This window comes from Gymnoscopelus microlampas (assembly GCF_963454915.1).
Source record: "Gymnoscopelus microlampas genome assembly, chromosome: 10".
NCBI lineage: Eukaryota > Metazoa > Chordata > Actinopteri > Myctophiformes > Myctophidae > Gymnoscopelus > Gymnoscopelus microlampas.
This window is the reverse complement of record NC_139947.1, coordinates 14,975,261-15,001,798: the sequence shown is the minus strand read 5'-3', so window position 1 is coordinate 15,001,798 and position 26,538 is coordinate 14,975,261. Positions and strand designations below refer to the sequence as shown.

The window sequence follows — 26,538 nt, the reverse complement described above, 5'->3', positions numbered from 1 at the left end:
ACTTAATCATCTGGGACGAGATTTTCAGTGTTGACCGCTTTAACGTCGAGTGTGTGGAAAGAACACTGAGGGATCTCATGCACTCACAGCAGCCTTGGGGTGGCAAAACTGTCCTCCTGGGTGGAGACCCAAGGCAAACCCTCCCCGTTATCAAAAGAGCAGGCAGGCCCCAGATAGTTTCAGCATGCATCCAGATGTCAACACTCTATCCTCACATGAAACACCACAAGCTAAACCTCAACATGAGAACACACGCAGCAGAGAAGGACTTCTCCCACTATCTCCTTGCATTAGGGGAAGGAACACTCCCACACGAGGAGGACACAGAATGGCAGGTCCGCATTCAACCCCACCACTTGGTTCACGATCTCCAAACTCTCATTTCATTCACCTTTCCTGACTTGCAAACTGGATGTGTCAACAAAGACAACCTTCTCAATGGCACTGTATACACTCCTCTGAATAATGACATTAGAGAAATCAACAACATATGCCTGGCAGACTTCCCTACAGAACAGAGAGTCTACTTTTCAGCCGACACAATTCTGGAGGACGACCACAAGGACTCCATGCCTGTGGAATTCCTCAATTCACTGACACCCTCTGGAATGCCTGATCATAACCTCAAGTTGAAAGTAGGAGCCCCAGTCATGCTGCTGAGAAACCTGCAAGCAGGTCCCGACCGCACTCTCAAGAATGGCACCAGAATGGTGGTACTGCAGATGATGGACAAAATCATTGAGTGTGAGATTGCAGCTGGCACAAACAGGGGTGAAAAAATCTTCCTCCCAAGGATACCTCACTATGACAGAGATGAGGAGCTTCTCTTCACCTTCATCAGACGACAGTTCCCTATCCGCTTAGCTTTCTCTGTTACCATCAATAAGGGGCAGGGGCAAGAGAACGAACGAGTTGGCATCTACTTGCCTCAACCTGTGTTCGCTCATGGCCAACTCTACACAGCCTTCTCCAGGGGAAAGAGAGCCAGCGCCGTCAAAGTTTTCATTGTGAACAATGATGAGGGAATTACTGACAACGTTGTTTATCCCGAACTCTTTTATTAATCCAAACATGCTCATTCAAACACTTTGCATGTGCTGCTACTCCCTGATTGCATAGTGACAAATGACCTTCATTCTTCAACATAATTGCCATTGCCTTTGTTTGTATTCTCCCCCCAATGCAACATACTGTACACCTGCTCCTGATTAATGCTTCACTGTTAATGTTATTCTGGATGTCATTTCATTTCACTGCTATTTTGCCTTTCTCACATTTACATGTTGCCACCAACACTGTCCGACATCACACCATGCCAATAAACCATGCTATCTAACAAACAATGCAATCTCATTTCAATCAACAACAACCCGCCTACATTCATACCCAATACTTCTCTTGCCTGAATCACATTACTCAACACTACTACTTCCTTGCACACTACATGTACACACCTACACAGTGCGACGTCGCGCGGACGCTAGATGTGAGGGCCGCGCAGCGGCCCGAACTTCTAGTTATTATAAGTGTCGCGAAGCGATAATCCTGGCAGCGGCAGGCAAGCTGAATATCTACAAGCTCACAACGTATCGCAGCGCGTTGTGAGCTTGTAGATTGACTATTTTCATTATGTTTGAATATACGGCTTAAAGGGGCACCATGCAACTTTTTTTAGGGGTAGAATGTCCAATCTGTATGGTAGAGTATGTTAATACAACATAACTTATACAATTGGGGTGGTTGTATTTTGTCTCCCTGCACTTCTATTGAGACATTTAGATCGTTTCAAAGGTCATGTCTCACTTAGACACAGCATCTGGCAAGAATTTTGACCCGATGGTCAGTTTCAGTCAAGATTCAATTTATCTCCTGAGCAGTAGAAGAGGAAAGTTACAAGAGTTTAATTCATTCATGACGCACTTTTTCCCTTCTAGAAATGTAGTGGAGTAATATGTCTTGGAAATGTAGTGAAGTGAAAGTAATAAGTATCCAAACATACAAATACTCAAATACAGTACAGCAATCAGAAAATTGACTAAAGTACAGTACTCAAGTAAATGTACTTTGTCACTGTCCACCACTGTAAATGGCTTAATATTTTTCACATAATGTGAATATTTTGTTTATTTAGAAGAATTACTTCCACAGAATCAACTCCACATTTATTTTTGAGTGGTGCCAACCACTCTTATATCTGACTTTGTCTGTGTGTCCGTCCGTATGTATGTATGTATGTCCAATAAACAAACATTGATGACAACATCAATACGGGGCTCATCAAAGGCACCACTCTCTTCACACAGGGTGTGATTTTTTTTTTTAATATTTACCTTTTTTTTCCTTTCTTTTCGAGTTGCCAATTAATTAATTCCTCCCACTACCTGCCACTGCAGTTGTACGCTACTGGCTCATCCCTGACAGTGAGGAACCCCATGTTGAACTTTCCCCACTGACATTTTGTTTTCCTTTAAAGATATCACAGGCCGGATTGAGATGGTCGATGACCGTTCGTAGCCCATGTGTGGTATAGAGGCTCGGCAAGCCTGTGCGCCACGGTGGATTCAAACTCACAGACTCTCTGGTGTTGGGCAGGTTCAGTACTTTACCCCACAGCACCACCTCTGCGCCCATATTTTACTTTTTTTTCATTTACTGGGCTCGATCTATGGAGAGAGCCCAGTTATGTTCTTCTCACTATTCATGATAATTTGTTTCTCCTCAAAACTTTGGCATCCTCTAAGTCTTGTCATACTTTCAACCCTAGGAAAGCTTAATTCAAACTTCTTTTTCCCTTTTCTTTCTTTTTGAAATATTTTTACACATTTTGAAGTATTAAACTTTTTAAAACTATCATTTTAGCTATGATGGCCATCACATACGACGCACCGACTTGATGATGGGATGATGGGAATGACTTCCGTTCTCAAGATGAAGGCCACACAGTTTCTTCAGGAACAGTGACAGTTTAGCTTGATAATGTCAAGTCAATGGCAGGTGACCTAGTTAGGGGCCGCAGTCAATTATAGTATGGGGTTAAGATAAGTGGTTACGTTTCCCAGATCCACAGATGACTCTTCCACAAACTATTGGGTGCACAGATCATCGTCGGCCCAACCTCGCTATGCTGAAGTTGTAATGGCACCCGGTGGATTTGTGCTTTTTCTTTAGCTCTTTAACCCGCGCCTCGACCCCCGCCTTCTGTTTCAGTCGGTTCTTTCTCTCCTGGTTTGCTCTAGTAACCTGCTTCTCGATGCTGCTCAACACCGCCTCGCACCCTGTACACCACTCCTGCAGTGTGTTGACGATGCCGGGGAGCTCGTTGGGGCCCAGGTCTCGGCCCTTGCTGCTGTCCACCTCCACCTGCTGGTTGCGCTGGTCCAGTTTGCCCTGGATGACTCGGCAGTACAAGGCCTCGATCAGCAGGTCCTCCAGTTCGCGCACGTTCTTCAACTCCAACTGTTGCAGCAGCAGAGAGTACGGCAGGCACTTGAGATTGGACGCCAGGCTGATGATGGACAGGTGGCGAAGCTTGTTCCTCTGCGCGGGGGTCAATTCCGGGAGGGACGTGGCCCGTTCTTTGTAGTCACTATAGGTTCCATAAGCAAAGAGGTTGAGGAGCTGGTACACCGGAGCGTGGGGACCTTTCTCCAACTCTCTGACATTGGGCAGTTCCAGGATGTCAGAGAAGACGTAGAGGTTTGGTGTCTCGAGCATAGAGCTGACAGCCTGGGCCAGAGCTGGGCCAGACAGAGTCTGAAGTTGATCTACCTCCATCTTATAGTTTAGGTTATTGGAAATTCCGCAAAAAGATAACAAAAACACACTTGTTTGTGTCTGTTCAGTTCCGCTGTCACAACAACACTGACTAGGTAAAATAGCTGTGTCTCAATTCGAGGTTGGTGAGCCGTTATAAATATCATTCATGATGTAGCGTGACATCACTAGGCAAGCCCAAATATGATGTCTACCCTGGCTGGGAGCACGTTGCCATGGTGATTAGTTTAAATTCTTGATATGTGGACATAACGTTTAAAGGCACATTTATTCTGTCCTTTCTATAAATTCACAAAAGCTCTGTGAGTGTTTCTGTACTGTAGGCACTGGCAGCCATCCACTGGCAGCTATCCGAAGCAGTTGAATATGTAATGGACTGGAAAAGGTTGTCGGAGAATGGGAGAGGCAAAGGCCAGGCCATGACACTAGTATTGCATTGCTATTTTAAAAAGTCTTAAAATCCTTTTTTGTGTCTCTCTCAAACGGGGAGCATGGAAGGCTGATCATACCTGATCATGCCATAGGAGGCTAATATTGGTACTGTAGTTCAAATTGTACTACATTTGTGAAATTTGTCCTGCATGTGGGTCTCATATTTCATGTGACCAGCCATCAGTCGTCTATGATCTCAGTTGTCTATGACAGCTGTCCTCAAAGATCTTCATGTCAAGGACCCCCAAATTGATAGGTATCTGAAAATATTTTGTGCCAGCTAGGGACCCCCATAGTGTTGTTAAACTTTTTCAAAATGATTCCACATTTTAAAAAAATCTTCAAATAGCCGAACTATAAAGTGGGTTAAATGATTTTGATGCTACATTTCTAAATCTGCTGGGGATCGCCTGGAACCCCTCAAAGACCCCTAGGGGTCTCCGGACCTATGACATCAGTCATCTACTGTATGTATTAAGTCAGTTGTGCACTATGAAAAATCACGGGGCAATGGAAGGACAGGGACATAATAAAGTATTGTCATTACATCTGTTTCGGACAATTCATGGCTTCTCATTGTCTAGGCTTCTGAGCATTTTGATATTACTGCCCACATACAATGTATTTATGTAAATATACTTATACTGCTCCTATATTGATGATCAATTATATCTTATACTGTACATGTATAGTATAGTATTGTATGTCTTTATGTGTCTTGATAAATTGAATACACAGGACCACATTGGAACGAATAAGGCTTTTTGTGTTATCCATTTAGCATTATTGTATAACTGTACCTCTGTACCTTTTGCAAACTGTTAAAGTATTCATTCAGACAATCAATACGTATTCACTTGGCATTCACAATTACAAATGTAATGTATTGATGAGGCCCTACCAGCTTCTCATGGCTTTGCTGGCACACAGCAACCCTTATTCCACCTTCTTCAGGCATACAAGGACACGTGAATGCAGCAGCACAAAAAGGGTTCGAACAGTGTCCTCACTTGATAGCCAATGCAAGGCACCTGTGTCCAACATTCCAGTGACTAGACAGACATCAAGGGAATTGTAGTCCCAAATGTAGTGTACTACAGAGGGCATACTCAACATCAAGGGAATTGTAGTCATATAGACATACAGTACTACAACAGTCTTAGGCACAAGTGTCTACTGAGACAGGAAACATACATGTATTGCAAGTATTTACAATATGTACATATAAAATAAAAATAAAACACAAACAGAAATGCAGACAGCAGGTAGTAGCCGTCATATAGCACAGTAGAGCATAGAATCTATTGTAAAAGTACAACACTCATGTCCAACTCCTAATTAAGACCCTGCAGGGGTTGTAAACTTTCAAGGGTGTGGATCAAATAATAGAACTCTCTCTGCCATTATCACCTGTCAACATCATGCCCTCTCTGGAGAGTCATCTGCTCTATTCCCTGGAACCTAAGAGAGGATATTGGGATATTGAAATGACAGGTTACAGGGTACATGATTTTATGTACCCAGTAAGTTTACTTATTAGTGAACACTTTTGTGTTCACTAATCCTTTGTTTGCAGGACCTTTTATCATATTTTAGCAAATACACCAAAAAATGTATTGCACATGATAAATCCCCTTACGGGAAAGTCTGAAAATATTAGTTTTCCATGTATTATGGCACTGAGACAGTTACCACAAAGGTAATTTTCCTGAAATTATCTAACTGGAAAAGTACATACGGTATACATGCTTTTCACAGAAAATAATACCTCAAGGATAAAAACGATGTCCTAACCTGACTTATTTCCATTGTGGTCCTTGGTCTTGGACAAACAAAACATAACAACAAAGAACAGGCATTGGTGCATTATATAAAATACTCTTAAATACTTTTAAAACCATACAACTAAAAGTTGTTATAAATACAAATAAATTAAACAAACAACTGTGCTATTCTGCAACATTTTCTAAAAGCCATGATGTGACCTTTTTCTTAAACAGATGATGACTGCTAATGTTCTCATAGGTCAGGGGGTAGCATGTTCCAGCTTACTGCTCCACAGTGTCTAAATGAGCATTTTAACTATATTATAATTGTTGAGGTCTGAAGACATGTCCAGAACTAAGGAAATGCATGTAAAAACATTAGCAGCTGTATGATATGAAATAAAAGCTTTTACATGTACTGTGGCAGCCAGCATTTAAAAGGCAAGGCACATAATACATGGTTTTATTATCTACTTAATTCATGGGATTCCTTATTGAAATGAAAATGAAATATGATGGGATTTTTAAGTGACAAATCATGCATTGAGAGCTATCAGACAGGGAGAGCGAGAGAGAGCTATCAGACATATAGAACATACATTATGACCATGAATGGAATTTGATTCCATCAGGATGTCCTTGGTTAGTTCACAGTGGGCTTAAGGTCAACTGAAAAGAGAACACAAGTCTGTAAGAATCCTGCCATTTTCAATGTTTAATTTCGGGGTCCATTTGTTTCCATTAGCCCACCCTCAGAGTTACAAGGGATTAGCCTAATTTGGAACCTTAAGGGTCCATTTGGTTTCATTTCACTTTCAGACAGAACACTTACTCCAGTTGGGAGTAAGTGTGACCCCTACAGAGCTGCTAGTGGGGCTTTTTAGTCTTGTTTAGAAATAAATATCCTGTTTTCCAGATAAATTAGCATATGATCTTTTTGAGCTCCGGTGAGGCTCATCGGCCATTAAAGACACATCTGATTGCATCGTTTGTTTTGATAAAAGTGTGTGTGTGTGTGTGTGTGTGTGTGTGTGTGTGTGTGTGTGTGTGTGTGTGTGTGTGTGTGTGTGTGTGTGTGCGTGCGTGCGTGCGTGCGTGCGTGCGTGCGTGTACTTGGGCGGGTTTGCATCAAGTTGGCATCAATGTGTGAATAACTCTTGATGTTGCAAATTTAGAACTCTCAAGGTCATCATTTCAAAAATACAAAACAAGTGCAGAGCTGATTTCCTGCAAATAACGCTCGACTGACAGATTCAATGAACGCTGCAAAAGTGAGGAACACATTTGAAACCGGTTTTGAGCACGACACAACAGAACTGAACATACAGTATTGATGAAATCATAACCATACCTAGGCAGCAAAAAATCAGCATTCACCTCAATGAATCACAAATGAAGTGGAGAAAAGTATTGGGATGAAAGATGGTAGGGAACTTTGTGTGCAGTGCACTATGCAAATGAATGGGCAAGCAACTGCAGATTATACAAATTTTAGGAATTCTTCAGAGGAGTTTGGCACTTTGTAATAATGTATCTCGTTAGAGTGTAGAGCTCAGAATCCAGGCAGTTCCGTTCAGTTGTGGCTGGCCGTTGTATAATTCATTTCCCGGTGTCTGCCAAGGATCATAAGGTGGACAGACTCAAACATTTTTGAACCAATTAAAGGAAGGTTCATGGTGTTCTGAGACAAACCCATGAGAACAGGTACAGAACATGTCATGGAGACTGTTTTAACAAACATCTGGGGAGCAAAGAAAGTTCTCTACCTATTACCAATGGAAGTGAAACATTTCCTTTTACAACTAGACTGAGTGGGCCACAATTGGGAGTAGATTTGAGATGTTTTACTTTGACATATGGCAGTATAGCTCTATGAAAATACCCAATCTACAAGCTCACAATGCGTCGCAATGTGACATGTCATGATTTTGTAGACCTGCCATTTTCAATCAACACCAACATATTACAGTACGTATAAATTACAAGGCTGTGCTGGATACATGTTGAAGCTTGGCATCTCTGACCTTCTCATCTGGAGATTTTTTTGATTTTATGTGTACATTTGTTTTTGTATACGGTATGTACTATGTAAAGTACTGTATGTAAACAAACAGTACTGTACTGAATTATTTATAACAGAGTATGCATGCATTGCAGTGATACCTTTACTTAAGTAAAACATTTGAGTACTTTTTCCATCACTGACACACACACACGCACACGCACACACGCACACACACACACACACACACACACACACACACACACACACACACACACACACACACACACACACACACACACACACACACACACACACACACACACACACACACACACAGATTCAGCCCCTGACTAGGATTTAAAGAAGGGGTAGATATATTCATTCATGTGTGCTATTGTTATTTGTAATCCTAGAATGAACCAGCAGCTCTTCTGCATAACAAATCGGGTGTCATGACTCCAGAGAATACCTCCCCATCCACCATGGATTAAAATATATACATATATTATACCACTGGTTCTCAACTTGTGGGTCAGTCCCCAGATGATTAGCTTAATGTGCAACATTGTTTTCTAACTCAACAGTAAACAAACCAACATACAGTATAAGTGTATACAGGGTATCTGCACATTTCTAAAGTGAAATATTACCTGAGAAAGAGGAAAACAAAACACAAAATGTAATGCCTCAACTACCTACGGTGCCAAGAGCATGTCGGGGTGGGGGGTCCCCATTTCAAATATGTTTTTTTGCTGGGGTCACAGCCTGAAAAGGTTGAGAACCACTGTATTATACACTTGAAAATAACCTCTTGTTTTGTTGCCCGATGGGCTCAAGTATATGAGACACTTTGTCAGCAGGATAGGACAGACTGGACTGTAAATACTAAAATAGATGTATCTTTAACAGCCAGTAGGGGGAAACCTCACACTGCGAAATGCTGCAACATAGGCCTACAGTATTGTGCAAGGTTTATTTGAATAGGCTACACACACACACACACATATAAATTATATATATATATATATATATATATATATATATATTGTAATTACAGTAAGTACATGTACTTAGTTAATATATACATATATACAGTATATATATATACATATATATATATATATGTATACTGTATTGTGTATGTCCATGCACAAAGACGTCAATGTTAAAATATTATATAGCTATCTAAAAAGAGAGTCCTCAGAAATATTGCGTGTTATAACTCACCCATCTCCTGTGGTATTCCCTAACTAGTAGCACTAATGGGTTTTTATTTAGAGAAATGCCAAAAACATTTGACAGTTTTCCAACAGAATTCTCCCGGAAGCCAATTATAAGATCACATGACCAAAAATCTCTGACTGTGGTCTGCCATCTGCGCATCACACTCTCTCCAACATATCGGAGTTACATTTTCCTTGTAATCATTTTGAATTTGTGCGTTCCTTAAAATATCAAGTTTTAATCTTCCATGATTTTTTAAAATGTAGTTATTTTTCCTTTTTTTCAAACCTTTTAGAAGGCTGTGCTCCAAAAAGTCTGATCAGCTTAGTTGCTTATTGCTTATAGCCATGACCCCTATGACCCCCCTAAAATAATCATAATTGAACTGGGGATCCCCCACCCTGACAAGCACTTGTCAGGGCATTTGTCAGGAGTTGAGGCATTACATTTTGTTTGTCTCGGTTCCACAGATAAATATTGTGAAAATAGCTTTGTGAAAACGCCTTGTGTTGTGAGTGACATATATCATTGGTGCTCAAAACTTTCTCATGTCAAGGACCCCCAAAAATGTATTTGGCCGCGGAGCCCATCTCAAAATATTTTGTTCCAGGGGCCCCAGAAGCAAATATTTGCGTTTAAAATGTTTGCTTTAAAAACATATATATATATATATATTCAAAGATTTGCACACATTTGCAAAAACATGATTTTTCAAAAATAGCAAATCTACGGTGAAACAGCACTAAAAGTCACTCTCTTAGCACATTAACAAACGCAAACAAAGTTGATTCAGACAATATAGAACATCACCAAACCCAGTACTGTTTGTTTTTTAAATACAAATGTCAACTTCCTGTTCAATTTACTGGATTCGGATCCGTGGATCCAGTCTGGGTTTTTTTCCTAATACAAATGCCTAAATCAACGTTTTTATTTAAAAAGAAAAAACAGTACTGGGTTTGACTGAGGTTGGCTTGCTGGGCCAACCTCAGTCATGTCAACCATATATAGTGCTGCTGAACCTGTTTTGGAGGATGGATCTTCATCTTGTAAAATATGTAGAATCCAACACAGACAATTAGGACAGAGATTTCAGTCAGTTTGGAAGTAAATGAACATACTCTGACCTTGAGTTACAACACAACAGAGATAGTTTAATGCAGCGATTTTTGACTTCAATGACCCCCAGTTTGATAGACATTACATTAGGCTACGGACCCTCCATTTGATTCCATTTCTGTATCTGTCTACAGTGTAAAATCCTCACCAAATGAGTTACATTAGTGTGAGTGTACGCTCTGAGACTGCATGGAAGACTATGCAAAATGCTACCCAATGCCTCCCTGCTTGGCACTCAGCATCAAGGGTATTGGGGCAAGTCCCTGCAACATATAGCGTCATGTCCAGTGTGTCTCAAGGTGGCTCACACAATGGAAACAGGAAATAGGATCCTGACCTATGGGTCCCCAAGGCTACTTAAAAAAAATAACCTAACTGAGAATGAGCATGTGATTATTAAGTTGATATGTCACAATATGGCAGATGGCCTGTGGACATGAGGAGACAGGAAGAATTTTGACCATTAGCACGGCCACTGCGATTTGGTCCACCTGCATGTTTCTCCCATGTCCCCTGACAACCTTATACCACATAATTGAATCTGCTCCCATACATGATGCTTTCACAAGATCTTTCTCCTAATAAGAAAATTGTTTGCGCCTTGTCCAACTTGTCGAATCTGTTGTTTAAACTAAGGGCCCGCACCTTTAAATGACCTATGACTCCAAATTTGGGCAAGGTTTCTGTAATTTCTGATATTTCATAATGTAAGTATAAAACACATGTTAGATATTTGCTACTGATCAGTCCAGCGGTTAGCAAAATCATCTCCAGACTAACAAACAAACACACAGAACGACAGACACTGCCCCACTTATAGATGGCTAGCCTCCTGCAGAGCCATATCATGCCATAAAACTGTATCAATACAGACACTTTGCTTCATGTCGTGCTTTATCCTCCAGGTCAAGGGTTCCCAAACCTTTCAGGCTGTAGCCTCGGAAACCCATGCCTTTTTTTTTGTTTCAAAAGAAAAAAAGCCTGGGAGAACCTTGCAGGAACGCTGGTCTTAGGACCTTGTTATCTCCTAACCAATCAGAGTGCTCCAAACCCAGGCGCTGGAATCCAGCGCCTGGGTTTGGCTCCGCCCTTCAAGACCATCGATTGGGCTCGTTCTTTCAGTCTATTCAGGCTGTGACCCCCCAAAATAATAATATTTGAACTGGGGACGACCCCCATCACCTAGTCTCGCGTCACCAGACTACTATTCCACAATCTCTGAATGCTATATAGAGTCTGGGACTCCACTTCCCGAAAGCTGTGTAACGGAAGTTGTTCAGACCGGAAAAACATTCGACCAATCACGACGCGGTGCCCGCGGACCTAGTCCTTGTGGAAACAGAACCGAGGCGGAAGCATAGTCATAGGAGCGGTAGATTCATGTTATTTGTGCGAGGATTGTATATCACAGAAAACTGAGAAAGGTATCATGGAATTAACGCCGAAAGAACTGTGAAAGAAGACACTAGTAGACATAAACGATATTTATGAGATTCGTTGATTCCAGTCGGACTCATTTGCGCCACTGCACAATGCTGAAACGGACGTGGGTAGGGGAGGGGCATCCGCTTTCCCCTTACACATGATCAGAGCTTCCGAGTCCCAGACTGTATGTCGGAAACATTTGTAAATTGTGGGAGGCAACAGTCTGGCCACGCGAGACTACCCATCACCTGACACACACTTGGAATTGTAGGCATTACATTTAGTTTGACTCAGTTGTTCCACAGATAAATATTGTGAAAATAGCCGAACTACAATCTCACAAGGCCTCGGAAATTGGCTATTTTCACAATGTTTGCCTCTTTCTTACGTAATATTTGACAATTTGGCCAATTTGGTGCTAAAAAGGTCTTAAAAGTCATTAAATTGTAACTTTAGAAATGTGCAGATACCCTGTACTATACACTTATACTGTATGTTGGTTTGTTTACTGTTGAGTGAGAAAACAATCTTGCACATTAAGCTAATCATCTGGGGAACCCCCCCCCCCAAAATCATTTGGGGACCCCCAGATTGGAAACCATTGCTCCAGGTGAGGGCTCCTCAGGTGACCCAGTATAGGGATCAACTAGAGTGACAACACACAAGAAATAGGCAAACGACTACAATGAGTATTAGCTACTGCAAATAATAAAAGGAAGGGAGTTAAAAGAACACTGCGGATGTTACTGTGCAAGCTAGAGTGTCATTAGTTTGTTCTGGGTTTCAGATTTTGTCTTTGGTTCTTTTCCTGAGACAGGACCTCAGACTGCTTCATCTTCAAGGGACCGCCCAGAGTCAGAACCATTCTACCAGACTGCTTCATGTGCAAGACTCCTCTGCTCTGCACCGTGAAATGGAAGCTAAGCCGGAATTCCTCCACGTCGGATAATTAAATGTCAATCCACACACGCACGCTCACACGCACGCACGCACACACGCACAGTCCACTTTATCAGGCTGTCAGATACCCTCATAGAGATCGTCTGAAAAAGGGACAGATTCTAGAAACTATACTTTCCTTCTCTATCTCAGTATTTCTCAGACAATCTCTTTGATCTCTCAGACACACCATCTCCATCTCTCCCTTAACGTCTCCCAGTCTCTTAATTTGCCTATCGCTCCCAATCCCTCCCTCCCTCTCTCTTCGATTCCTTAGTGCCCCTCATTCAGACCCTTTTTTTCTGAAATTTGTGCCTGTTTGACCAGCTGCAAAATTGAGCGGCTCAGGCGTACATGCACGCACGAACGCACGCACGCACGCACGCACGCACGCACGCACGCACGCACGCACGCACGCACGCACGCACGCACGCACGCACGCACGCACGCACACACACACACACACACACACACACACACACACACACACACACACACACACACACACACACACACACACACACACATACACACATACACACACATATAACATATTATTTATCCTATTAGTTGCTGGCTGAGCCTGGGGGAGAGCCAATCACTGACTGCTGCAGTCATGTCGATCACAATAATACTGTAGTCTACACTGCTGAGAGTGTAGGGTCCCCTTGGTTACATGTGTATATTCAGAGTTATGATAAATTAACAGGATTTTTACTTTGTACCAAATATCCACAACAGACACAATTGCTCGAAGGAGGTCATGAATTATGACTGAGCTATCTCACCCTGCTCTCTCATTTACAGGGAAATGAGAATGAGAACTAGAACAGTGTGCAACTCTGAGCGCAGACCTCTGCCAGGCTGGGTGGCCTACAATACCTACAGGTGTGTCAGTTGTGGGGTACAGCCTTCAGGACACGAGGAAGCTGCGGGGGAAATACATTTTGTATGACAGACAGTGTAACATTTGGCGTTCGTTCCACCCCCTATTGACAGAAGTGAAAGCGCTTTTGGAGGGGTCTACAGAGACCCCTCAAAATGTGATTGAAATTTGGGTACGACTGGATGTTGCTGCGGTCATGATATATGGTGTTGTTTTTTGTAAGAAATAGGTCCTACCCACACATTTTTAAGGCAATTACAGGCATTCGGGTCATTGTCGGTCATTGTCACACGGTTCACGAGACCATTTGGACCTTATTTGGAGGGAAATAATGTCATGTTTCGGCAGTGACATTTGTAACATTTGGGGCATAAGTGAAATCGCTTTTGGCTCTGTGTTGTTTAGAGGCCCCTCAATATGTGCTGCTCTGTGTTTAGAGTACCTTCAATGTGAGATGCTCAGTGTTGTTTATAGAGGCTCTCCAATGTGAGATGCTCTGTGTTGTTTATAGAGGCTCTCCAATGTGAGATGCTCTGTGTTGTTTATAGAGGCTCTTCAATGTGAGATGCTCTGTGTTGTTTATAGAGGCTCTTCAATGTGATATGCTCTGTGTTGTTTAGAGGCCCCTCAACGTGCGATGCTGTGTGTTGTTTATAGGAACTTCAATAAGAGATACAAATTTGGGGTATAGGTTGATGTTCATAATTTCCGGCATTGCTTGTAAACGGGCCCCTCCCACAAACTTTGGAAGCCAATCACAGCCAGTCACAAAAGAATATGAAAATATGTCTACATGATGATCACATGACTCCAGTGTACCGATTTGTGTGAGTTTTGAATCTGTAGGAGCAAAAAGTGTGTTTTGAAGAAGACAGGATCATGAGACCGATTAAAATCCTTGGCCTACTGGGAGCGTGCATGTAAAGTTTCACGCTGATCAGTTTAGGCCCTCGGGTGGTGCAGTGGTAAAGTGCCGGTCTTCCCACCACCGCGGAGGTTGTGGGTTCGAATCCACCGTGGTGCATCCGGCTTTGTCGACTGTCTATATATACGAATAGAATTGTTTGGGGTATGGCAGCCGGGCAGGGAGGGTGATATTTGTCATTCACTGGCAGGTGAGTCAGGAGGATACAGCAGTGTCAACACACAAAAAATGTGTGTGGGGAGGAATCAATTGGCATAATGACTAAATTGGGCCTGGCCAGGAAAAATATAGATTTCTCTGTCTATGGCACGTCTCTGTATTTGTCCAATACACAGTGCTTGTGCCAGGTCTGATGGAACTATACCACTTGTCTGTTCTGCTCTCTGGGCGCATCTGATTTGGGTGGCGTACAGGTAAAAGACTTGGCCACGGTCACGGAGACCCGGGTTCTAAACTGTTGGCAACGGTGCCCATAACCGCCGTGTTGACTGTCACTGCAGGGATGCTGGCAGCGAATCAGGTGTTTGTCGTTGGTCTTCAGACCCCTGCTGGGTGAGGATCTGATGTGAAGCAGGTGGCCACTCCACGTGTTTCAGTGGAAGCGCCAGTGATGAATGAAGTACTGCATGTTTTACTCAATTAAAAGTATCAATTCTGCAATGTACATATATACTCTGTTACATACTGTTAAGTAGAAGTCCCGTATTTAAAATGTGCTTGAGTAAAAGTATAAAAAATATATACTTAAAGTACCAAGGTAAAAGTACTCATTGTGCAGAATGTCCAATTTCACAAGTTCAAAATGTATTTAAAAATATTTAGAAAATAGACGATTTACAAGCTCACAATGAGCTTGTAGTCGAAAGTTGTCATATAATTGTAGTGGAATAAAAGCACTATATTTTCCTTTGATATAGTGGGGTAGAAGTAAAAGTTTCAGTTTCCAACAGTAGGTTAGGATGAGGGAGACAGCACACATGGGGGGTAATCAACAATGGCTCAGAGGAAAACTACATATTTTCAGTGTCACTTAGGCCACTGAATGGAAAATGCATCAGCATCAACAATTTACTGCTATTTCTAATCCATATTATCAACATTGTTGGAGCTTGTTTAGTTATATGTTTCATTATCTATTTTCACACTATCCATGATTTAAACCTGAATAATATACTAATATGGGTAATAATAATAATAATAATAATAATAATAATAATTATTATTATTACTATAGCTGATGATGATGATAATAATGACAATAATAATAATCACCACCACCATCATCACATCATCATCATCATGATAACGATTTATTGTGGAGAGAGCGAGAGAGAGAGAGAGAGAGAGAGAGAGAGAGAGAGAGAGAGAGAGAGAGAGAGCGGGAGAGAGAGAGAGAGAGAGAGAGAGAGAGAGAGAGAGAGAGAGAGAGAGGGGGGGGGTGTGTGTATGTGCGTGCGTGTGTGCGCGTGCGTGCGTGCGTGCGTGCGTGTGTGCGTGCGTGTGTGTGTGAGCGAGAGAGAGAGGGACTCTCTCGGGTTGGGAGGGAGAGGGGAAGAGGGGTGTTGCGCCGTCTTGGCACCGGGACAAACGCGGTCCGCGCTGTGAATGAAGAATGAACTTTCAATAATCCTCCGAACAACAACTTTCTCCTCTCTCTCTCTCTCTCTCTCTCTCTCTCGCTGGAGCTAAACAACAGTAATAGAACAGAATGGATGTACCATCACAGTCCTCTTGCCATATGTGACCAGGATCAAAGAAAAAGAAGAACAACAGTTGTCTTATAATGTCACGCGTCGAGATGATGGCTTCTATAGGAGAATTCGACCCTCTCAACACCAGAGTACCTGCAACTAAGATAGAAGTTACCGTCTCATGCAGGTAAGAGTCTGGTTATGCTCTGTAGACTCACTGTTTCCCAAACATTTGTAGCCTATGGGTTACGAGTAAATAAATATCACTTACTTTTTTTTGTTTCCTGCATTTCGTTTTTAATGATTATTTCAAAAGATTTTCATAAGTAACATGAGTTTTTCCAACATAAGTTAGAAAATTAATAAGTTAAAAACAAATTCTAACGTTTTTCAGAATTCCATATTAAAAAAAAAAAATCCATTAATTAGAGGGGAGAAAACACGCTACTTTTGAGAAGTAGTGAAAATAGCAGATCTACAAGCTCACAACGCATTGCATCGCTTTGCGTTGTCAGCTCGTAGATCTGCTATTTTCACTAGTTTGGGACCTGGGAGACATCACATTTCTCTTTTGGGTCTCGAGCTAAAAGGTTTGGGAACCAGTGCTGTACACTAGTTACAAACTCTGTTTTTCTTCCAGCTATACTATAGCTGGAAGAAAAACAGAGTTTAGGCTCTATGCACAGCAGCCATAATATTATCACTTCCTTCACAGGTGTTACAAATGATACTAATGAAGGCTCTGTTCCATTTAGTGTAGCACAGTGGTTCTCAGATATTTAAATTTCCACGACCCCCATAACTTTGACAGTGTACAAATTGAACCAAATGGACCCTTACGGGTCCATTTGGTTCCATTTGTACACTTTCAGAGTTACACACCCGCAAAGGGCCATTTCGGAGTGTTTCTAGTGAGCCAACATGCACAATATCAGCACCCTGACTCTGTCTGACCAGAATGGAACAGAGCTTTCATTAGTATCATTGGTAACACCTGTGAGTGTCTTACAATATGGCTGCTGTGCATAGAGCCTATTGGCTAACTGTTGAGGGCAATCTTTAAAAAATATATATATATGAGAACTACATGGCAAAAATTGCTGCAGTATATTTCACACACACACACACACACACACACACACACACACACACACACACACACACACACACACACACACACACACACACACACACACACACACACACACACACACACAGGCACCACATATGCATACATGCTGCAGCACCAAAGACAGCGCACCTGCTGCATGCACACACGCACAGACAGACTCCCGCAAAAGCTATAGCAGACCTCTTAATATCTTAAATGGGTTTCCCTCCTGTATGACCCCCTGCATCCCACCCACCTGGCTGTTGACGTCCTTGGAAGGATGTGTATCTCTAATGGTTAATCCCATCAGCACCAATATTCATCTACAATCCTTTGCAACGTTCATGTCCTTCCTAATGTACCCCAGTGGTTCTCAACCTTTTTTGTGCCAGGGACCCCCAGAAGAGAGGATTTGGGGTTACACATTCTAAATTCTAAATATTTTCAATATTTTTGAAATATTATATACACATATTGTGTTCTATTCTATTCAATACGATTCAGACAGCTGGTGCCAATGGGGAGTGTCATAATACCAAATATTTCCTGTGTCATATGCAGTGGTGGAGGAAGTACTTCAGTTACTTTTAAGTATCTCTTGTAAAAAAGATTTCTGATCTCAAAGAAACTTCTTGGTAAAATGAATGTTGAAAAAAGTAAAACTATCAATTACCACCATAGAATATCTGTTACAAGTAAACTTCCGCTTTACCGTAAAAGTACAGAAGTATTCTGGGATCAAAATATACTTAAAAGTACCCATTATGCAGAATGGACCTGTAGGATGATGTTGCTATACTGTGCCAGCCACCTCTGTGGCTCGGGTTCCTCCGACACTCTGGGACACATGGTAGATGGTTCAAACGCACTTGTAGAACAGTTTGTGATTCTCTAACCTTTTTCATAAACCCATTTAGACCTGAGGTCTAAAAACGCCTTTTAAATCCTGACACAAATTTTCTGAAAAACATCAAATTTGTATTCAAAAACATAAATAATAAAAAAGATATCATGACAGAGGCTCTCCCTCAAGTGTGTGTGTGTGTGTGTGTGTGTGTGTGTGTGTGTGTGTGTGTGTGTGTGTGTGTGTGTGTGTGTAGCTGATTTATCCTGTGTGCATTGATTAGATTGATGCACAACATATTACAGCAGGTGTCACACCTAGAGTGCAGTTAGTCTGGATTCATGCCAGGTGTGATGCTATCACCCATCACCCACCCCAGGTCCATTTCACAATCATATTATTATCATTATTATTGTTATGTTGCAGTTGGTAAAGATAGGGCTCATTTATGTGCTACTGGGTAGCTTAACCTAATTCATAATAGAACACTATAATTTATCACTTCATATTTTATTTTGTATTGACAATCTACATCTGCAAAGTAACTAGTTACTAAAGGTGTCAAAAAAATGTTGTGTAAAACAAATATTGTTGTAAACAACAACAATATGTGCGTATGAAATGCAGTGGAGTATAACAAATTTAAATACTCAAGTAAAAACACCACATAGTTGCACTTAATTACAGTAGTGGGCCTTACCAAGCCATAGGGAAGTAGCCTATCTCCAGTTTCTGTAGCGTGTTGGCGGCTTGATGTACAGGTACACCCCCTGGACATGACGCTAGTATGTCATAGGGACTTACCCCAATCCAACCCTTGTTGCTGAGTGCCAAGCCAGGGAGGCTTTGGGATCCATTTTTGGCATCTTTGGTATGACCCGGCCCAGGATTGAACACTGACCTCCCAATCTCAGGGCGGACACACTAAGCGCAAGGCCACTGAGCTGGTGTTTATTTAGTTATTATAGTACTTGAGTAAATACTTAGTTACTTTCCACCATGGTTGTATGACAGTCTGAAATAATTTGTCTGGCTTGCTGACTGACTGACTGACTGACTGACTGATTCTTGGCCCCATCCTTTTTTCCCTGTACCATCTCTCACTGGGTTTGTTTTTTAAAAAGCATGGCATTTCCTACAACTTTTATGCAGATGACTCGCAGATCTACATGCCCCTGAAGAAAACATACTGTATACGTACCTGCTCCCTAAACATGCTGCTGGACTGTCTGAAGGACATAAAAGCATGGACGGCCCTAAGCTTTCTACATTTTCATGAAAGTAAAACGGAGGTCATGGTGTTCAGACACAGCACTGCCAGTGACACCTCACCGGTAGTCACCAACCTTGGTGTCAAATTAATTGGAGAGTGATTTTAAGCTTGACAAACAGATTATATTAGCACCGTTGTTAAATCTAGCTTCTATCAGCTGAGACTTTTAGCCAAAGTCAAGTCTGGGGTAACCCTTTTTGATTTTGAACGTCTTATCCATGCTATTATCTCAACCCGACTCGACTACTGTAATGCACTTTATGTTGGCGCTAGCCAAGCCTGCCTGTCACGCCTACAGTTAATCCAAAACGCTGCCACTCGCCTCTTAACAGGGGCACGGAAGTATGATCACATCTCCCCGATTCTTGCCTCCCTCCACTGGCTCCCTGTTTGTTTCAGGATTCAGTTTAAGATTTTAATGTTTGTTTTTAAGGGTTGTTTTTTGGGGAAAATGTTTCTTTACTGAGTGTACAGCACTAAACACTGTTCAACGCTGTTGTTTTAAATGTGCTCTATAAATAAAGTGGATTGGATTAGATTGAACTGACTGACTTGCCGGCTGGCTGAATGTTTGGCTGCCTGATGGCCTGTCTGTCTGACTGACTGACTGACTGACTGACTGACTGACTGTCTGTCTGTCTGTCTGTCTGTCTGTCTGTCTGTCTGTCTGTCTGTCTGTCTGTCTGTCTCTGCGTCTGGCTGGCTGGCTGGCTGGCTGGCAAGCATATCAGTGAATATCCCTCATGGACTTAACTTGCTTACTGTGTGTCTGGTTGTTTATTGACCATGAATGTCTTGGCTATATCTCTGTCCCACTTCTCTTCCAAAGAAATACATAAAAATGAAACCCCAAAGCCCCAGTGAAACTGCTGGTGGTTGCAATTGTTAATCCTACCATTGAATAATAGATGTGGTGATGATGACTGTTGCACACATGCTCTCCTGGGGAGGTAATAGAATTTGGCAAACATATAAAAGGAGATAGAGAAACAAAACCATGTGTGAAAAGAGAGGTGGGGGCTGAGGTAGACACTGATGGGTTCGTATTAAAGATAGATACATGTTAATTTAACTCTGTGAATGAGGTACGGTAAGGTTTAGCTCTCAAGTTAAATTAATATTCATGATTTTGCAGTGCAGTATTAATAGCCTAATGTGCTGGCTTTCAAACTGTGTTTGAAAATGTATTCCATTTAAGGCCTTTTTCCTTCTTGCAGCCTATAGCAAACAGATTTGTTTTGTAATGTTACCAAAATACCAACCTGCACACATGCCTACGTCATTTTATCCAGTGCCATTGTGTCTTGCAGGACTTTAAGAAGACTTGGGTGACAAAGTCAGTAGTGTAGCCTGTAAGATAAAATCATAATTATATATTGACCTACAGTATATTCACCAGGCAACGTTTTTCCCAATCTTCTATTGTCCAATTTTGGTGAGTCTGTGCTGTGCGAATCTCCTCGGGCCTCTGGCATCATGAGGCACTTTCGGCCACAGAACTGCCGCTCACTGGATATTTTCTCCTTTTCGCACCATTCTCTGTATGTACCCCTAGAGATGGTTGTGTGTGAAAATCCCAGGAGAGCAGAAGGTTCTGAAATGCTCAGGCACCAACAACCATACCACGCTCAAAGTCATTTATATGACCTTTCTTCCCCACTCTGATGCTCGGTTTGAACTGCAGCAGATCATCTTGACCATTTCCATTTTAAGGACCCTTCTTTTCGGCTTCTAAGTTATGAGCTTAAAAGAATTGTGTTCACCTTAACATGCCTCACATCGCAGGCACTTGACATTTTATTATAGCAGGGAGTTGTGTTCAAAACCATTTAGGGACCCTTTTCAATCTTCCAGTGACTCACCTTCATCTTAGGGAAATGTGTGCCAGAGAATGAAAACAGAAAAATGAACTTGAAGAAATGTGCAATGAAATAGGCACATCATCTGAACATGTGTTTTTATAGCATTGTTCCTCGGAGGTGGTTTGTGTGTGTCTGTGTGCGTGTATGCGCGTACGTGCGTGTGTGCGTGCTGCCTGCCAGTAGCCCAGGAAGCACTGTTTTTGAAATATTAACGGTTTAAACATTTGTTTTAATGGAAGTCAATGGAGAGGCAAATATGAGACTACCTTAAACCACTGGTAGTGTCTCTCTCTCACACACACACACACACACACACACACACACACACACACACACACACACACACACACACACACACACACACACACACACACACACACACACACACACACACACACACACACACACACACACACAAACAAACAATGTGTCATTATGAAGTCATCAACATGGCCCTCGCCCTCATTAGACTTTCCTTATACCTGTTTTTCCTTTGTTTCTGTAGGAACCTCCTGGATGTGGACACATTCTCAAAGTCTGACCCTGGTATGTAAATAATGAACGTCTTATTGCTTTGTGAGTTCAATGACAACAGCAGTGAGTCTAACAGGCTCTGTGCATAACTGCAGTCCCGGGTTTCCAGAAGGTGGATTACCTGTTCCCTGTTGCAGTTAATTTGACCATAGCTTCATTTGATTGGCAGATTTGATTGGCGCATTTGATTGATTGCTGCAGAGCTAATCAAATGAAGCTATATGAGGACATGAACCGGAACAAGAAACGGAGTCTGTTGTGCCCGCTCTTCCAATGCCAGCGCAAGGTGGGCGGTCTTACCCTGAGAGGAAAGAGGCACATACACACACACACACACACACACACACACACACACACACACACACACACACACACACACACACACACACACACACACCAGCAGTGCATTCTAATTCTGCTTGATGAGTTTGTTATCATCATGTTATTTGATACGTTTATAATTCACACAATGTCTCGGTGCATGGATAAGTTAAATACTGTATATGCATACAAATATCAGAAGTTGGCCTGCCCAACCTCGTTACACCAATCAAATAAAAAGCCTCGGGCTGAGCCTTAATTGGGATGAGAGTCCCAAACTCCTAAAAAAGAAAAAAAAAATTTGCAAAATATCCACATTAGTATGGATAGCTACTGTACCAGAGTCAGACACAGTTACGGTGATGAGAGAGTAGTGGTTGCTTTCGTCAGCAATAGAGACAGCAATAAATGGCTCTCTTGCAAGGTCCCTGATTATCTCTGCCTGACAGTTTTCAGAGCCGTGCTGCACGGCGCTCAAGGGCGAGACGACGTAAGCGGGTTCCCTCATGGGAGGTGTTTACACACAGCGCCGTTACCTGCTGCCTCCACTGTTAGATGTCTGCCACATAGCAGCAAGGAGAGAGACGGTGTCTGCTGTAATGTATTTAAAGACGGGGTGCCGTGATTTTCAGTGACCCCCCCCCCCCTAAAACATAATCATCAGGTATTATGGTTATACTAGGAGGAAGATTTTTTTCAAAAAAGTGTACAGAAATTGTTAAAATTATGTTTTTATGTGGACACGCCTCCAGTTCATTAAGTATACCTGGTTCTCACCTTAGCACTTCCTCCACCACCTTAGCACCACCCACCTGTCCTAGTCCCTCCTCCTGCTCATGCCCACACCTGTTGTGTTATGATAATGAGGGGGAGGGTATGTTTTTCTATGTCACTAAAGCGCTGTTTCTCTATTGGCACATTTGACCCTCAAGGTTTCAGCCTCCAGGAAGAAACTCCAAATAGTCAGAGAAGACATAAAACACCATAAAACCACCACCGTTAATGAAGTTCTATCAACCTCATAGACACATGAAAAACAGAAAAAGTGCAAAAACATGGCACCAGCTCTTTAAATATATATATATATATTTTTGTTTGATTGATTGTTAGAACTTTACCCCAAATGATCCTGCAGGCTGGATTTGACCCCTTATCCCGTTCAATCCGATGACGCATCTCTGTCATTTTAGATTTCTTTGGCTATTCAAAAATAGCAGATATACAAGCTCATAGCGCGGCGCCGAGTGTGCTATGAGCTTGTAAATCTGCTATTTTTGAGAAAACTTGAAAAATGTGTGCAAATCTTTGAATATATATATTTTTTAAAGCGAACATTTGTAACTGAAACTTTGCTTCTGGGGGTCCCCGGAACTAAATATTTTAAAAATATGGGCCGATCATGCTTTGGCAGAGATGGAGAGAAACTGACAGAGACAGAGAGGAACACAGAAAGAAAGAGAAAAGTGAAACCTGACACTCTACCTTGAAGAGAAATGTCTGAGGTGTGTGCAGGGCATGGGCAGCCATCCCCTAACCCCTAACCGATCCCTCAAGATCCCTGCCTCGCGGTCTTCCGAGCAGTGTGGGTACCTCATGGGAGGTGTTTACACACAGCGGGTGATTACCTGCTGCCTCCACTGTAGCGTCAAGGAGAGAGACGGTGCACTGTGCCTATCTTCATCGACTTACCTGGAGTCGGGTTGTGGAGTCAACAGTTCCAACAGAGAATCCCAGACTTTCCCGTTCCCCGGGCCACATTAGCAACTTCAAACTTGGGGGGGATCCAGAGGCGTTGCAAGGTCAGCATGGAGATATAATCCACCCCATTTGGTCCTTGCTCCAAAGACCTCAATAGGTAGACGCCCATGCAAGACGCATCCGTACTAGATGCCCGAAACACCTTAACTGGCTCCACATCTCTATCTATCTATCTATCTATCTATCTATCTATCTATCTATCTATCTATCTATCTATCTATCTATCTATCTATCTATCTATCTATCTATCTATCTATCTATCTATCTATCTATCTATCTATCTATCTAATATTCATCCTTTACCTCAAATGCTCCATCTATCTAATATTCATCCTTTACCTCAAATGCTCCCGGCAGGCTGGATTTGAACCCTTCACAAGGCGGATACAGTTTGACACCCGTGGTCTAAAGCGCGTGAATTAGTTGTGAAATGTGTGCCGATACTTTGGCAGAAATGGAGAGAAACTGACAGAGATAGAGCGGAGGACGAAAAGAAAGAGAGAAATGAAACCTGAGGTTACACTATCGTGAGGAGTCTATGAGGTGTCTATGAGGTGCACAGTGCATGGGCAGCCATAGCTGAATGGGTATTGGTTCGCACCCCCCCCCCCCCCCCCTCCCCGGCTCGCCCAATGTGTCCAAGGGTCCCTGAGTAAGACACTTAATTCAATATTGATTAATTTGACATATACAGCTGCCAGTTTAAATCTTCCTTTTTTCCTCCAAATTAGCTACCGGTACTTCTCTCCATACAGTCCTTTCTTCACCAGGGACACACACACGTAACAGACACACACGTTAACACATGGTGACAGGCTGTCACTCGATCGTAACCTCGGACATGACCTATTTCTTGCATTTTAGCATCATGGGCTAGAGGTGACGCTACTGCTGTGATTTCTGCATTAGGCAAAGAAAAGCAAGGCATGTTTATTTGTATAGCACAATAAGCACATTTCAACAGAAAGAATATTCAAAGTAGAAAAAAAGAGAGAAAGGAGCGCATCTGTTTGGCTGGAGTAAAAATACCCTAAAGGTGCTCTTTGGTACAAATAGGTGAAAAAATGTATGCAAAAAAAGGGATGAGACCAAGGCACTCTACACCTACCCGTTGCGGCCTTCATCAGGGTGACAGGTGACAGGATATTCAAAGTTCTTTACACAGAGCATGAAAAGCATGAAGACAAAGTGCAAAAGACAGAGTTATTAAAACAAACAAGCTAGAGTTACAGTGCCGTGTAGGAAATGAACAAGAACCCCTCAGTAAAACGCAGCAGCAAACAGAAATATCTTCAGCTTTGATTCAAAAGAACTGAGAGTTCTAGCAGACCTGAAGGGAGTTTATTCCAGATACTGTATGAAGCGCATACAAACTGAACGCTGCTTCTCCACGTTTAGCTCTGATTCTGGGTTCAGAAAGAAGACACATCCCAGAGGTGTTTTGGCCCTAAACCATTCAATGCATTATTAACCAACAGTAGCATTTTGAAATCAATTCTTTGACAAATGGAGACAGTGTAAAGATCTAAGAAATGATGCGTAGCCTGTGAGCTAGTTCAGGCAGAGGTTTATACGCATGTGCAGAATTATTTGGCCAATGTATTGCACTGTATGTGACATATCAAGCAGCTGACCAAAATGAAGGTCTACTTACTGTAAGCTCACCTGTTTTATTGCACTTCCTCTTGCTGTCAGTGCTGTCACTGATGTTGTATGTGCTTTGTTTTCTCCCACCACCACACCAGCACCACCAGCTCTGCTTTCCCTAAGGGTTCCCCTGCGGGGGGGGGGGGGGGTTGTTAAATATAGATGCTTATTACACGGCTTGGTTGAATGCTTGATTCTGATTGGTCAATCACTGAATTCAGTGGTGTGTTATTTCTTGATAATGGCCGATGAGCTCAATAACAGACCGCTGTCTAATCAAAGGCTCAGAGCACTTGCTCATATCAATCTGTGCTGCTTGATTTTGTACCGTATCTAACATGACAGCCATGTAAACAAACGCACAATGTCATTTACAACTAAACGTTGCTCTCAAGAATGTATTTTGAAAACATTTGAAGCGAGAAATAGACAATGCAGTAACAGTAAATTGATATTTAATTGAAATTTCATCAACACTTCCTTGTTTTCCGAGGCGACCGTGTCCGTCCAGCCATTTCAACACTTGGAATACTTTCATTGCCGTAAGCAAGGAAATACTTTGTTTAATCTATTTATTGATTTATTAAGTAGCAGATGTCTGTGATGGGTTGTGAGCTTGTCGATCAGATTTTTTTTGAAGAATTTAGAAAAAACTTTTTAAAGTTAGTTCGTTTTTTTCTTTTATCAGGACACCAGGGTAAAAGTGGTTAAGGTGATAGGAGCCTGACTTTGCAATTCTCGTAATGTGGCTGTTTAAATTCTGAGTCCATGACGACAGCAAGATTTCTTTCAGCTTGAATTGATTTCACAGTTTTCTGTTCATAATATGATCAATGGATTTGATTCGCCCCAGGTTTATTCCCCGTGGCTTTAGAAGAGATGTCTCTGGTCTGTGTTATCTACCGTGCCAGTCACTGTGATTAACCCATTACGACCTGAGGCCGATTCAAAAAATATTTTTTGAAAGAAACCCATGTTGCTATATCAGTGGTTCTCAAACTT

At 42.0% G+C, this 26,538-nt stretch overlaps 2 protein-coding genes across 3 annotated transcripts in view; one reads left to right on the top strand and one right to left on the bottom strand.

Annotated features, from left to right (window-relative positions):
• Window positions 1-3,099: 3,099 nt before the first annotated feature.
• Window positions 3,100-3,774, bottom strand: LOC311054082 (COP9 signalosome complex subunit 7b-like; the record flags this gene model as incomplete). The annotated part of the gene is made up of 1 exon (XM_084069962.1): window positions 3,100-3,774. One exon carries the CDS (start codon window positions 3,772-3,774, stop codon window positions 3,100-3,102), a length of 675 nt encoding a protein of 224 aa, XP_083926088.1.
• A 12,519-nt stretch (window positions 3,775-16,293) lies between these two features.
• Window positions 16,294-26,538, top strand: part of LOC311052854 (copine-9-like) — a gene marked incomplete at both ends in the record, with an annotated part of 132,331 nt that continues 122,086 nt past the window's right edge. For both annotated transcript variants that reach the window (XM_084068085.1, XM_084068084.1), the window contains 2 exons: window positions 16,294-16,373; window positions 21,782-21,822. In XM_084068085.1, coding sequence (XP_083924211.1) covers window positions 16,294-16,373; window positions 21,782-21,822 — 121 coding nt within the window. The remainder of the gene's footprint in view (window positions 16,374-21,781; window positions 21,823-26,538) is intronic.